Source organism: Melospiza melodia, chromosome 3 (assembly GCF_035770615.1).
Source record: "Melospiza melodia melodia isolate bMelMel2 chromosome 3, bMelMel2.pri, whole genome shotgun sequence".
Classification (NCBI taxonomy): domain Eukaryota; kingdom Metazoa; phylum Chordata; class Aves; order Passeriformes; family Passerellidae; genus Melospiza; species Melospiza melodia.
Window position 1 is genome coordinate 26,205,385 of NC_086196.1, and position 15,101 is coordinate 26,220,485.

At 49.0% G+C, this 15,101-nt stretch overlaps 1 protein-coding gene and 1 long non-coding RNA gene across 8 annotated transcripts in view; one reads left to right on the forward strand and one right to left on the reverse strand.

Annotated features, from left to right (window-relative positions):
• Positions 1 to 4,381, reverse strand: part of LOC134415567 (uncharacterized) — a 56,243-nt gene extending 51,862 nt beyond the window's left edge. For all 3 annotated transcript variants that reach the window (XR_010027083.1, XR_010027085.1, XR_010027082.1), the window contains exons 1-2: positions 4,288 to 4,381; positions 3,422 to 3,582 (exon numbers count right to left, since the gene is read on the reverse strand). This is a non-coding gene — a long non-coding RNA (uncharacterized LOC134415567). The remainder of the gene's footprint in view (positions 1 to 3,421; positions 3,583 to 4,287) is intronic.
• Positions 2,931 to 9,958, forward strand: VGLL2 (vestigial like family member 2). 5 transcript variants are annotated; one of them, XM_063151054.1, is made up of 4 exons: positions 2,931 to 3,059; positions 5,224 to 5,515; positions 7,257 to 7,775; positions 8,711 to 9,958. In XM_063151054.1, the coding sequence occupies exons 1-4, from the start codon at positions 2,979 to 2,981 to the stop codon at positions 8,752 to 8,754; spliced, it is 936 nt and encodes a 311-aa protein (XP_063007124.1). In that variant the 5' UTR covers positions 2,931 to 2,978; the 3' UTR covers positions 8,755 to 9,958. The 5 variants fall into 5 exon arrangements, with proteins under 5 accessions (XP_063007124.1, XP_063007125.1, XP_063007128.1 ...); XM_063151055.1 differs by having other exon boundaries at positions 8,873 to 9,958; XM_063151058.1 differs by having other exon boundaries at positions 2,935 to 3,063.
• The last annotated feature ends 5,143 nt before the right edge of the window (positions 9,959 to 15,101 follow it).

The following is a 15,101-nucleotide window of genomic DNA, read 5'->3' on the forward strand; positions in this document are numbered from 1 at the left end:
CAGAAATGTCCCTTCTGGATGATAAACACTTAATCCTTTAATTGAACGTGATACTCAGTGCTCAAACCTTCACACACCAGGGGCTGGCAGGCTGGCACTGGATGTAGGATTTCTAGGGAAGGTGAGCAACTAATGTGGTCAGTGCTACCATGTTTTTGTCCCAGTCTTTCTGAATGTTGATGTTTTGTTTCATGGTCTGTTTGCTTGTCTGCTGAACCATTCACGGTAGTACCCAATTCTTGTTTTGTAAAATGTTCCAGCTTAGCTAGAAGATAACACTGACTTGCTTTATATAGGAATGCTTTCTGAGGCATGGTTCTGCATCTCGCTGTTTATCAGAACCTATCATTCTTTATTCCGAACAATATTTTCTTTTCATATTGCTGCTGTGAAATATTTACCAGTGTATGGCTTAGGAGTAGGCCCATGCCAGTGGTGTGATGGGAGACAGCCAGTTCTTAACCCATGTCCTTTCTAAAATTGTGCTTTTCTTTGCTGCTGTCATAATTTTCTCTCTGAGGCAACTCAGCTGTTTCTTTCCAAGTTTTTGTAATTCCTTATGTGACTCAACCCACCTAAAATTCTTTACTTAAGACCAAGGAAGATTGTTTTTATATAATTGTAAATGCACAGTGAGATCATTAGTGAATATAGTTTCTGACCCCGGGTTCCCAGGATAATTTCCTATACCAGGACTAATTTCACAGACTCACCAAAGAGGCAAAATACTGCCAGCATATTCGCATGAATGTTTTTATTGCTCTGCATTAAGACACTGAGGTTTACTTTTGTCTTACACTGCGCAGTTTTACAGCCAAATAACTGTCTGTAAAAGAGACCTAATTCCTACTAAGCCCCATCAGACCCAATTCCCCTCGCATATACTTGAGCCTGAGGTAAAACCCCTGAATTCAGCCCCCAAGGAGAGATTCTCTGGGGGAAGATCATCTGTCACACCACAGCACCCAGTCACACATGTTGCTCTTACGCTTTGGGTTTTCCCACACAAGGGAGTGCTCAGCCTTGGTCCTACCTTTGCTCTGGCACAGAGTCCCAGTGAAGGGCTGGTCGGAAGAGCAGGAGGGCATTCTGTGTCTTTGGAGCATTGGACTTACCCTCTGAGAAATGGGCCTTTTTTGGTACCTTGCCCAGCACACCATTACCTTTGAAACAGGCACAGGTCTGTGGTGCTGAGAAAGCTCCCTACCTCTCACAAGCAGGGACACAGAGGAGAAGTGAGATCCCGTTGTCCCAAGCGAGATCCCTCGGTCTCTTGCTGTGAGGAGGGAAGGGCTGTTCTTTAGCTGACTGAATTAATTTGGACACCAGCCACAGAGTGAGTCCTTCCCTCTACTGTGACTATTTGCTTATTGCTCAGGATAAATAAAAGTATAGACTATAAGTTACATTTCTTATTTTAAAGCCTCATTTTCTTGACCACCAACACAAAATTGGCTCTGATGTGGGAAGGAGGAACACCGAGGCAGAAGTCCCAGACCCAGTGTTTCAGGCTGCACTGCAGTATGAAAAACGAATTTCCCAAACTCCCAAGAATACAGAGAAAGAAATTTGTTTAAATGTGAATTTTAAACCTTGCACCTGGTGCAGAAAACATTGAAACATGATCATTAGGCACTGAAATATGATTTTGGTGAACAGCAGACATTCAAAACAATTTCTAACACTTGGAATGTAAAAATTGCATTTTGAAGAAAACAGAATAGAGTCCATGCTTTGTTTTAAATATGATGTTTTTCTGCTAAAATTAGTTTAAATATTTCCAGGTCTTCAAAATTCATAGTGTTCATTCTTTTCAGATTTCCCCCTATACTTTCATAACCAATCAGCATTTGAAAATGGAGTAATATTATTTCCCTTGCCTTTCCTATATTTTTTCTGCTTTATTACAGGTGCTTAAAAGAAAACAAGATGAGTCTCTTCTCACAGTAGTTGTGACCCGTACCATGAAGCTGAACATTTCAAAGAGTTGATATTGAAATGAGAACTTACATCTTTGTTAAAAAATTAATCTGCCTCCTACACAACTCCTTTAAAATGAGCAGGGAAGGTACGTTCACCTATTTACAACTTTGCATGTCGCACTCAGCAGAAAGCCAGGGAGTAAATCCAGTTTACCTTCACGATAATTTGTTGTTTTGACGTGACTTTGCCCCCGGCGTTGTTTTAGTTTCTATTAAATGCAAAAGCATCGCCGTTCCCGGGATTTGCAATGATTTAAAAGTTTCTGGGGAGAATCCTCCTCGGGAGCAACTGGTTTTTCCTCCTTCGGTTTATCAGACCTCTCAGTTCCTGTGGCTTTGGAGGTGGCATTTTCCGGCGGACGCCGGGCTTGGTGGAATTTGGATGGGGTCACCCAGATCCCTGCCTTTCCCGGAGCTCCCCTTCGCCCGGGCCAGGAGCGAGGGCCGGCGGGCGGCCGGGGCATCCTCCCCGGGGGCAGCGGGGCAGTACCCGGCGCAGGAGGCGCGTGGAACGCAGTGAAATAAATGAAATAAAACCAAAAGCAGCGGGAGATGTGTTGACCCGCTGGGTAAGCCCTCATCTTCCGCCGACCCCCGGTTCGCCCTGCACCCCGCCAGCCTTCTGGGTGGCCAGAGCTCCCCCTGCGCCTCCAGCCCCGCTGCTCCCGGGCAGTCCCGGCTGCGGAACCGGGGTCTCCCTGCTCCCCCCCCTCTGCCACCCGCCGGGACCGGGGCTGGAATCCCCCGGCGGCCCGGGAGCCCCTCCAGTCCCGGCGTATTTGCGGGAGGGAGCCACGCTATAGGAAGGGCGGAAGGCAGGGAAAGAAGGCAGGGAGGGGGTGTCAGCGCAGCCCAGCGCGGCCTCATCCCCCCTCACTCCTCCCACCAGTGCGTGGTGCCTCTTAACCCCCGGGAACCTCCCTCCCCCGAAGCATTACTCCACTTTGCAGAACACGAGTTGATGAGAAAAAAAATACTTCTCGGCCGCGGCCAGCCATGAGCTGTCTGGATGTTATGTACCAAGTGTACGGTCCTTCCCAGCCCTACTTCGCAGCAGCCTACAGCCCCTACCACCAGGTAGGTACGTGTAGGGGACAGCGGTGAAGAGGCAGAAGGTGGGAGGGGTATCGTCTGGAGGATGGCCATCTGGGGCCTCACCAAAGGGAAAAAGGGAAAAGGAGAAGGGGAGGGGAAAGGGGGGGGGGGGGAGGGGGGGAGATCTGGGAGCCTGCGATGGTGAGCGGAGCAGAACCGCATCCCACCTTGGCGCGGGGCTCGGCAGGGTACGTACGCCGGCGGCAAACGACGGACTTCGGGATGCCTTTGGAGAGAGGGGACGATTTTAACCCTCAGAAGGATTTTTAGGGGGTTTGTTTGCTTGTTTGTTTGTTTTTTAAATGTTTGCTTGTTTGTTTTCTTTGCCGGGACGAGCTACTTACCAGCTCGGCGGGTTGGGGTGGCGATGTGTGTGGGGACCGTCGGGGGCTGCGAGGCCGGGCTTCCCGGGACATCGCTCACCCCGGCGCGCCGGCATCCCTGTGGAAGCCGCTCGGTGCAGAGATTTTGCAGCCACCTCGGAGGGGTGCTCCGGAGTTACGCTCTGGAAGCGGGGTAGGCGAGAGAGACTCGAGGTTGCGGGGTTTGCCCGGTTTGGCCATAGCGGAGGAAACCGCGGCCGCGAAGGGGAGCAAGGAGCTACAGGATGCTCCTGTGTCCCGGGGCGCTCTCGGCGGCGGCGGGACCCCGCGACGTCTCCCGGGCTCCCCGGGCTGCCGGCGGCCCCGCGAGGGCTTGGTGAGCTGCAGGCGCGTCCCGCCGCCCCGCTGCGTGCAGCTCGGCCCGGGAGGGCGCGGATATCAGCCGATGCCGAGGGTTCAAGGAAAGGATCGCTCCGGCCGCGGGGATGTCCGGGCACGCACGGCCTGTGCTGCTCGGGACCTGCTGGGCCGGGACGCGCACGGTCCCGCGTGGGGCCGGCTCGGCTCCCCCAGCTGCACCTGCTGCGCACCGCTTTCCTTTCTACCCCGCTGCGTTCCCAGGTTTTCCCTCGCCCTTACCCCTTCCAGAAATTAATTCCTTCCTCCCCCAGCATAACGAAGAAGGGGATGGATGTAGAGAACGGCGCCCCGGGCCCGAGGCGGGTGCAGCCCCCGCCGTGCGGCGGTCCCCTTGCCCCCTCCAGCGCCCGGCAGCGGGTCCCAGGACCCGTCACAAATAGCAGATAATGCCTTTCCCCACCTTGCCTTCCCTCCCACCACCCTCTCAAACCCCGGCTTATGACATTATTAAGGGGGATGATCATTACCTCAATGGCCGAACAGGGAGCCAAGAGGAAAGGCGGTCGTCGCGACGAGTGACATTATCAAATATACCGCGTGTCTTGGCCCAAGACTCTGCCCCGTCCTCTCGGTTCTTCCCCCGCCGGCCGCCCCAAGGCTCTGCTGGCGGCGGCCAAGCCCGGGCTTCGCGTCCCAGCGCTTATTGCTAAGAAACTCTCAGCAGCTGCAGACACGCTAACGCGCATGAAGACGAGAGACATCCGGAAAACTTCACAACGCCCGCTCTTTTCCCACTCGGAGGAATACAATAAAAGGAGATTAATCTTGCAGCAAATACCTGGAGCTTCTTGGTGTCCAGGGAAATGCTGAGTTTTGCCCTGAAGTTTGTTTGAGACTGTCAGTCTTTTTTCACCCCTCTTTGCTTCTAACCTCGCCGCTGTGAGTTACAGGACACCCTTTGCACCAGACAGACTCTCGGAGCCGGGGACCGAGGGGCTCTCGCGTTCTCCCAGCTGCCGGCGCTGCTCCGTGGCTGCTCGGCCGCCGCCCGCCCGTGCCCCGGCATTGCAGCCCCTTGGCGGCCGCTGTCCGCTCCGAAGCCAGCTCTGCTAAGAGCCTTTTTTGGGGGGCTTGGTGTGGGGGACCCGGTCGTGTGACCCCCGCCCGGCCGCGCCTTCCCCCACCCGGCGGCTGTCTTGCTCCATCCCGTTCGGCACCCGTGGGTTTCGGTCCCCCGGCCCTATTTGCAGTCCCTTCGCTGCCCACGGACTTGAGAGGGCGATATGGGGATGAGGGGATTGTGGTGTGTGCTGAGGGAACGGCGGGCAGCCGAGGAGCAGACTTTGGCATCCTCTCCGGGAGACCGCGGGAGAGGGCTCCGCGCTGCACGCCGGACGGCACAGGGAGGGCCAGCGCACCTTGGTGTGCTGCTGACCGGCTCCGTTTTCTTTCCTTCCCTGCAGAAACTCGCCTTTTACTCCAAAATGCAGGAAGCCCCGGAGAGCGGCAGCAGCGCCAGCGCCGGCAGCTCCTTCTCCAGCCACGCCGCGGCCAGCATCAAGGAGGAGGACTGCAGCCCCGAGAAGGAGCGACCCCCCGAGGCCGAGTACATCAGCTCCCGCTGTGTCCTCTTCACCTACTTCCAGGGGGACATCAGCGCCGTGGTGGATGAGCACTTCAGCCGGGCGCTCAGCCAGCCCAGCAGCTTCTCCCTGGGCAGCGCGAAGGCGGCACGGAACGCGGGCTCCTGGCGGGGTGAGCGCCCAGCACCGGGGACGCGGGGGATGCGGGAGATGAGGGGGATGCGGGGGATGCGGGGGATGCGGGGGATGCTGGGCCCCCTCTGGGCCGGCACCTCGTCCCCGCCTCGGCTCCGCATCCAGCTCCCTCCTCCTTCCCACCAGCGGCTGGTCCGGCGGGCATCCCCTGGGATTCGAGGCTAGGAGCTGCCAGCTGTTTGGCCCTTTTAGGGTAAAAAGGAAAGAAAAAATCCCTTCAGATTATGCAGAGGGGCATGGCCCAGGGGGAAAGCAGCCAGAGAGGCAGTTGGGGGAAGCAAGTTGTCTTTTCACTGCAGGTACTTTACCTGGAGAGGGCTACAGCACAACTAGCCACGGAGTGACTCCCAGACTGTGACTGTGACCAGTGTATTCCCTGTTGACCCCAGCTTTCAGTTTAGAGTGGTCATAGTGATGGGAGCAAAGTAAAAAGCAAATGTGGGAACAATCTGATCAGCTTCCCACCTCTAAAAGAAAATTATTGCGTGTGTCCACATATCTTGCCCTGTGTGTATCACCACCCTGATTGTTGCTGGAGTGCTGACAAGGACTCTTAAGTTTTGGAAAACAAGGGCTTGCAGACCTGGCCATGGCCGTGCGCTAAGTCCAAGGCCGTGGCTTATGCACAGCTCTCCATATCCACGCCTGGTTCACACTGGACAGGCCCACGAGAGTAGTCAGGGCAGAGGGGAATAATCTTCTCCACGCTCCATCTGCCAGAGAGTTAGGGCTGGCACTTCCTTGTGGGCAGTCTTAGCAACCCTCCCTCACAGGGCCACCTGCTCAGCCAGGGCTGGTTTCCCAGACCTTGCACGGATTGCTGTCTGTAGTGTCCAAGAATATTTCACGGGTGAGAGATATTCAGTGCTGGAATTGATGGCAGTAGAGGAGGTTTTTTTGCTCATCATGAACTGCTTCTCTTTCTCCTAAGCAATGCCAAGGCTCAGAGCTGACATACTTCCCTGGCAAAGAAGTATTAGGAACATAGCTCTATTTCTTTCAAGAACAGTGTGCATTCCCAATTAATCATACAAAACATCTATTTGTGATATTAATAATCACCAGTCCATCTTGCATATTGCTAACTGGGCTAAGAAAATTTAGGGTCTTTGTCTTTGCCCTGTCAATCTCCAAAGTTCTGCTGAGGGCTTCCCAAACAGGCTGACAATATACCTAAGAAACATATGGCTGTAATAGATGGAGAACTGCCCCAGATATTTGAGTAATTCAAACTTGCCTTTAGTCACATCTCTCACTGTTCCTGCCCACTTTGCTACTGCATTGAGGCAGCAGCTTCTTTCCAGGAAACATTGGGCATAAATGTTTAGACAAAGAGATTATTACAAAAACAAACAAGAAAAACCCAAACCTGAAAATTTCAGTGGTGTATAGTAGCCCTCAGTTTCCACTACTGAAGGAAAGAGATGTTTCTCTTGCCTTAGGTAACAACATTTTGCCCATCTATGTAGTAAGAAAAAGCTGGAGGACATAGTTGCAGCTTCATGGATAAGCCATAGGACAGGTGTGTTGGGTGTTTAGTCGGAGAGGAATTCATATTTGTTTGGAGCAAGTTCTTATCCTTGCCAGTTTTTCATGGAATAAAGGGAATGAAAGGACTGGTTTGGGTGGATCAGGAAGGGACAAAACCCTGGGGAAAGGAGATCAAGTCTTCTGGGGTGTGCTCATTACTGACCTTCTTTCCCATTTCCTTCACCCAGATGGATCCTTCCCAATGAGCCAGCGCATCTTCCCGCCGTCCTTCTGGAACAGCACGTACCAGCCGTCCTCGGTGCCGGCCAGCCTGAGCAGCCCCCTGGCAGCTGCGGCCCACAGCGAGCTGCCCTTCGCCGCCGCCACCGACCCCTACGCGCCCGCCTCCCTGCACGGCCACCTGCACCAGGGCGGCCCCGAGCCCTGGCACCACGCCCACCATCACCACCACCACCACCACCACCACCACCCCTACATCGGCACGCAGAGCAGCGCCTACCCCCGCCCCGCCGCCATGCACGAGGTCTACGGGCCCCACTTTGATCCCCGCTACGGCTCGCTCCTGGTGCCCACGGCCTCCGTCAGGCCCCACCGCCTCACGCCCGCCTCCGTGCCCGCACCCGTCAGCCCCCCCTGCGAACTGGGCAAGAGTGAAGTGGGCGCTGCTGCGGCCTGGACGACGCCGGGCCCCTTCCCCAATGCAACAGGAGACATGGCACAGAGCATCGGCCTCAATGTGGACACAGGTAATGAGCTGCCCTCGGCCCCTCCACTCCCTTGGCTCAGCTGCTACCCTGCTCCCTGTTCCACACCCTCCATAGCAGTAGGGAAGGACTCGGGGGGGCGGCTGAGGTTCTGCTGTAAGGGAATGAACTGAGGGTGGAAGCCCCATGTGTGACTCCTGAGCTCTGCCCTGAGTGCTCTTCTTGGGGCTTTCAGGCCAGGCAAGTGAAGAAAGGAGAGGAAGGATGAGACAGGCCAGCACGTCCCATCTCCACAACATTGTTTGAATTTCTGAAGTCCACAAACATTCCCTGAGGAAACAGGTTGCTTTGAGGTACTTTTGTCCTGGCCCTGGTCTTGCTCCTGCATTGAGAAGTGAGAGTTAGGAGCAGAATGGAGCAGCCCCAAAGGTCACTGCTTGGCCCCTTCCATGTGCTGCCCAGAGGGGTCATTTCTAGACACCATGCAGGTTCATGAACTAGCTCCTCTCCTTAATTACCTTCTCCTCCCAGTTTTAGAGAAGAAAGCACAATTGCATTTGGTGAGAAAAAAGGCAGTGGTCTTCCCTTGGCGGTGCCTGGAACCAAGGTGTGGTTGTAGTGCTGACAAAAATAGGTGTGCAGGCACAGTCAGCAGTGACAGATCCTGAGTCAGTGGTTGTGAAGGGAAGGGAAGTCTGCTCCATGCTGGTTTCCTTACTGCAGCCACTCATGGCTCCTTATGGTGTCCTCACTTTAAACAGGAGGGACTTTCTCCAGTCTTGGAGAGAGCTTGGGCTCCTCCCCTTGTTTGAGCTTGGGCTCTTCTCCTTGTTTCACAGCCATCTGGGACTCTGGAGATCCCATGCTTTAGACTGATCTCACCTGGAAAGAAACGCAATTTGTTTTCCTCTGTTCTTAAATTCCTGTACCTATTTTTCTTCTTCCTTTTTTTTTTTTTTTCTTCTCTCCATTCTCAGGTTTGCAACCTCAGGATAAAAGCAAGGATCTGTACTGGTTTTAGAGCTGTCCTTCACTCTTCTTCCCCTGGCTCTCCCCTGTAGCTCTCTACCCGTTAGACATGGTGGCACTCAGAGCTGAAATCGGGTCAGTTTGTAACAGCTTCTGATCTTGGTTTGCAGCTCGCCGTTACTCCTTCTGTGGTGGATCCCTTCTGAGCTGATGTGCTGACTCAAAGACTCTCAGATCCCCCCTTGCCCTTTTCCAAGCCCACCGTGGCCCTGCTGCTCAGGGAAAGACAACGGGATTTAAAAGGACCTGGCATTGCAAGGGTGATACTTTAGACTTATTTCGGAGAGGAAAGTCGTTCTGTTGCAAGAAGAGAGCCAAAGACATTGAACTTCTATTTAAGCAGACCCCACACCCACACCTGCAGCCAGACTACTCTGAAAGAGTCAAATCACATCGTGGATGGTGATGCAAAACCACTGGCCTTCACACAGGCAACAGAGGAAATTCTGTGGGTTTTTTAGTGGTGTGAATATTTTTTTATGGCAGTGAAAGTTATTTCTTGAATGCAACCATGGGAAAGATACTCAGCAGTTTTGAACTGGATTTTTATTTTGCATTATAGAAAAGTAAAAGGAGAAGAAACTGGAACTCACTAACTTTTCCGGACTATCAAGGAACTGGCCAGATTTTTCAGCTTTGTGATTGTGAGTGGCAAGTGTCTGACTGGGGCCACCTGCCCTGGACTTACAGATATGCAGCTGTTCCCCTCACAACTGCTTAAATCCCAGAAAGACGAAAACCAAGGTGGCACTTCTCAGACTTTGGCACATTGCATTGGCTGTATAACAGTTGTTTGGTTGGGGGTGGGGTTGTTTGTTTGGTTTTGGTTGTTTTTTGGTGTTTTCTTTTTTTTTTTTTTCTTTTTTTTTGTTTTTACAATAAACATTTTCTGGTGAAAGTTTTACCCTCTTAAAGCAGGGGGAGAAAGGAATCCAATGAAGAATGGCTCACCTCCAATCCAACAGCCTTTAAAGGGAACACCAGCACAAAAAGCACTTGGTAGACATAAGTGCTGAGTTGCCTCTAACACTTCCTTTTGTCTACTTGTTGCTGTCATTTTGTCACTTTAGTTGTTGTTTTGTTTGGGGTTTTTGAAAGGGGCAAATAGATATTTAACAGTAGCAAAGCTGTATTAAAGGTATCTCCTTCACTCATTCTGTGTACTTTAATGAAGAATTAAAGCTAAATAAGAGAAATGAGGCAAACTGAAAACTTCAGGGTGAACCAGAAACCATATCTCTCATGTGGATGAAGTGAATTATTTTATTATTTTGCATGAAAGATAAATAGAAATCCTAACAGCTGAAAATATTTTCTTGGTGAGTAAAATACACAGAGATAAATACAAAATATAAGAAAATCTGAGACCATTGCAGTGCTACATTTTAGAGTATGGTGTGGCTGTCAGATTGGTTAAAGTAAGGGAGATGGTCCATATTTCTTCAGCTAACAGAGGGGACTGTAGCATATAGAACTGCTGATGAGGTGGTAAATTAAAGTGTTACTACCAGGTGACGAATAATTAATGAAACAGGGCAGAAATGGCACTTACCCTATACCTAAAAGATGACTTTTTTATAGACAAATATCTGTTCCCAACACTACTGTGTTTTGTGGTTTTTCTGTTTTGTTTTTTTTTTTTTCCTTAATGTAATGTCTTTGAAGCTGACAAATTTTAAAGCATTTAGTAGGAAATTCCTAACATTACCCCCTGACACTGGGAGAAGCAGTAGAAAATGAACTTTTGTTCTGAGATCAGAGCTTTTACCTTTCAAACTCTCACAAAATTTGGCATAATGTTCATCCTGTGTCAGGAGTGGAGTTATGAATAACCCAAACTTGCTTCTCCTAGGTTTGGTGAAAACTCAATTTCTGGGAAAGAATAGCAATCCTAGCAGAAAGAGTTTGACAAAGCAGTGTGAGTACACACTGTGAGAAGCTCACCAGGAGCAGCTCCAGCCAGAGCTTAACAAATGGCAGGGGGAGCTTGCCGTGGTTCCCTCAGCCGGACAAACCGGTGGGTATTTTTCCCTCAGCCTCCAAATATCCAGAGCCCAGACAAGCTGCGAAGGGCAAGGAAATGACTCCAGAATTTACATTATTTATTAAACAAAAAGCATTCCAAGGTGTTTATCAAGGAAGAAGGCACCAGCTTTTTGCAGCAGAAAAGTAATTAAAAGCACTAGTTTGACTGCAGAAACTTAAAGTTAGCAAGATAATTTTGTGAGCATTTTCCTGAGGGCTTTCTCAGGCTGTTTTTAAGTTTTTTTTTATTTTTGAAGATAAATCTGAGTCTGTGATTGGTTGTGTTTCACCACAATTATTTATTTTTTCTTTCTTTTTTTCTCCCCTCTTCTCTGCAATTCTTAACAAGGAGGGCTGAGTGACGCAGCTCAAATACATTTGAAAATATTCATGTAAGCAAAAATGAGTCATTTGCTACCTTGCCATTTACAATCCATTTTGACTGTGAATATATTCGAGCATGAGAATTTATCCAATGAATCCATGAATATTGGTTTTGCCATTTGTTCTGTGAGTACATTTTTTACTGCTTTATCATGAAAACATCTAAACACAAAAGCCAAGACAGTGGCTCAAGGTGCTAAACGTACAAACAACTTTTATAAAACAGTCCTACTCTGGGTGGACTGCAGCCTGAAAGCACACATGCCCTGTTTTGGCTAATCCTTGCAGTTTTGCTCGCTCTGTGTTATTCAGACTCCTGAAGGAGCACCAACCTTTAAGGTTTGGGCATTAGTCTTTGCAGGACTGGGGCCACAGCTCCTAATGCAGTAAGAGTGCACGTGACCTCCATGCCATTTCTCAAGCCTGTTTCATTCCTCTTTGCATCATAGGTCACTACTCCCTTAGTCATGAATGCTTGTAGAAAATCTGGAATTACAAAAGAAACCCTTCTTAGATGTTACGTAAATATTACCTGTCACATGCTTGTCACGCACTGAAGGGGATGTGAGTCCCCATCTCTGCAGCCTGGACAGCAGATCCTCCTGCTGTCCCCTTCTGAATGTCATGCACCCCACTGTGCTCTCTAGCTGCCCACCTGACAAACAGACTAGCCCAACTGGGATGGACAAACAGACACAAACAGCTTCAGACCCATTCGTGCAGAGTCCAGCGAAGAAGGCAGAGGAAAAGCATCTGCTGCAGAGCATGGACACAGCAAGGTACCTGCTGCTGCCCAGTAGCCTCCACAAGGAGTTTCCAAAATGAGCTCTGGATGTATTCACCACAGGTATTTAATTCCCTTTATGAAAATAGACGAAAATCAGCAAAGCATGAAGGAGTATACTGTTTTGATTATCTCTGAGGTTAAAAGTGATCTGTCAAGGGAAGGATGGAGGTGGGGATAGAGCATGGCATTTGTGGGAGCAGTCTCCACTTTATTTTAATGAGGTCTTTGCTTCAGTACTGCTGCAGTCACAAGAGTTAAGCATGAAACTCTTGAATGCTTATATGTGCCTCTACACTTAGAGTCTAATGTTGGAGAGCTTTAGGGTAGTGTTGCTTATTTCTTACCTACTTTCCCAGTGTGTCTTCCACAGGAGCCCCCAGCAGAGGAGGAGGAAGGGAGGGGACAGAGGGTGAAAGAGAGGTTGAATAATCCCTTCTGCGTCCCCTAGACTGTGTGCTGCTGCCGCTGGGGAAATGTATCTGCCTTGTCTCCTCCTTGGGTCAGGAGCTGCCGACCCTTCTCGCCTTCCCTTTGAAGTCATATTTAGGCTCACAAGACAAGCTCTAGCTAGGGCTTAAATGTTGGGCCCTTCTTGGAAGGGAGGAAAATGCTGCTGGTGGCTCTGGATGCAGCAGCGTTCTCTAACTGACAGTTGCTGTGCATCTTTTTCTGGGCAAGTGTTGTAATTAACGTGCCCTTTTGATTACAGAAGGATGAGCCAGCTCCTGTGGAGGATTGTAGTGTCTTGGCTGTCTTCCCGGGCCTGCCACCCAGAGGAGCAGTTGCAGCAGGGAAAGGAGAGAGTCCTATGGTTATTTTCAGGAGTGAGACACTGATTTTGTATGCTAGGCAATTTTGCATAGGGAAATGTAAGTATCAAGTAGCAAGATCATTTAAAAAAAAAAGGAAAAGGGGAAAACGAAGACAAAAAAAAGAAAAAGAAAAAGAAAAAGAAAAAAGAAAAAGAAAAAGAAAAAGAAAAAGAAAAAGAAAAAGAAAAAGAAAAAGAAAAAGAAAAAGAAAAAAAGAAAAAGAAAAAGAAAAAAGAAAAAGAAAAAGAAAAAGAAAAAGAAAAAGAAAAAGAAAAAGAAAAAGAAAAAGAAAAAGAAAAAAAAAGAAAAAAAAGAAAAAAAGAAAAAGAAAAAAAGAAAAAGAAAAAAAGAAAAAGAAAAAGAAAAAGAAAAAGAAAAAGAAAAAGAAAAAGAAAAAGAAAAAGAAAAAGAAAAAGAAAAAAAGAAAAAGAAAAAAGAAAAAGAAAAAGAAAAAAAGAAAAAGAAAAAGAAAAAGAAAAAAAGAAAAAGAAAAAGAAAAAAAGAAAAAGAAAAAGAAAAAGAAAAAGAAAAAGAAAAAAAGAAAAAGAAAAAAAGAAAAAGAAAAAGAAAAAAAGAAAAAGAAAAAGAAAAAGAAAAAAAGAAAAAGAAAAAGAAAAAGAAAAAAAGAAAAAGAAAAAGAAAAAAAGAAAAAGAAAAAGAAAAAGAAAAAAAGAAAAAGAAAAAGAAAAAGAAAAAGAAAAAGAAAAAGTTTTCCTTCAGTCATTTCCCAAGCTTTGGGACTATAGCTTAGCGAACCATGCTGTTAATTTAGTTGCCAGCATAGTAACACTGTTATCTAATCTGAACGTAGTGACAAGCTACTCAGCCTGGGTTCTTCATGTCCATTTCTAGTCTTAAAGGAGGAGTTACTTTAGCAGTGCACTTTCTACTGCCTCCTTAGCCAGGTATAACCCAGGAATAATGTGCATCAAAGCTGTAAGTGCAAATTGCAGCAGAGAGGCCCTGGGGTGCTATGTCCCATCCTCCTGCCCCTGCCCTCTCTACACCAGGTCCCCCAAGAGATAGGGAAGGTGCTGGAAGAGCCCGCTCAGGAGTGCGAGAGTGTAGGAGTGCAGGGATGCAGAGAGCGCAAATGCAGATGTGCAGGTGTGCAGGGTGCAAGACTGTAGGAGTGTAAGAGTGCAGGGATGCAGGGTGCAGGTGTGCAGGGGTGCAGGGTACAGGAGTGTAGGCATGCAGCTGTGCAGGGTGCAGAGGTACAGGAGCGCTGGGCTGCAGGGTGCAGGTGTGCATTCTCCTGGCCCCCCATCTCATGCATGGGCACTTCATTTGTCGGCTGCAGCCCACAAAAGCACAGGCTGGCCAAAGACAGGAGCTTTTCATTAGGTATGTGCCAGTTGCTTATTCATTCATAGTAAAGGCAGGGTAAGCACCTGGCAGGAGTGCTGTCCCATTAGGAGATGTAATAGCACATTGGATATTACTGAGGGTACTCCATCTCCCTGTGGCATGGTGCATTTCCTTCTGCCCTACCTGGCCTGGGTACATTTGCAAGGCGCTCCTCCCCCCTCATCATACCCACCCCAACTTCTCCGCTTCTCCTCTCCTTGACTTCTATCCTCAACCTGAACCCTGCATTCCATTTCCTCTCTGTTCTCCTGCCTCACCCAGGCTCTTCCCTCCTGCACTCAGTACTCTGGCCCCGCACCACAGCAGCAAGGAGCAAAGAAACAGTGTGAGGAGGGACACAAACTTTCCTGCCAACGTTGTTTGCATGGAGTCAGTATTTACATGATGAACAGAGTTGGACAAACATGGGCTTTTTCAGGAAGAGCCAGTGCAATTGGTCTCAATCCTGCAGTGAACCTCTGTGGCAGGAACCAACCCTAACACCTGATTCTGACCCAGTGGAAAAACTCCTTTTTTCCAGAAGCTGGGATCTAAAGAACTGTGACAGCCCCAGTTGCACAGAGACACAAATGATTATTCTGTCTTGACAGACCTACACAGCTCCCTCCTTGTATTTAACTGCAGTCCAAGTGAGCTGGATCAGGAAAGAGACACTTGATAGCTGCTGTTTCCGTGGTTGAAATATTTGTGAAGTTAGCGCATAATCTGAAAGCAGAAGCTAATAAATTATAGGGTGCTAATTGGGGCCGGAGTGGAGCCGTCAATCATATTATCCTAAACACACAGAGACCCTCATAACCTAAAAAGGCAAGAAAGGCTCCAGGAACAGCTCCCAGTTGTCACTAGCCATGACCTCCACTTCAGTGAGTGCACAGAGAGTCAAGGCAGAGAGTTTATTCTGCTAAGAAAATGCAAATCCTGTATTTAAGACAGCACTTTTATTTGATTTTGTTTACACTC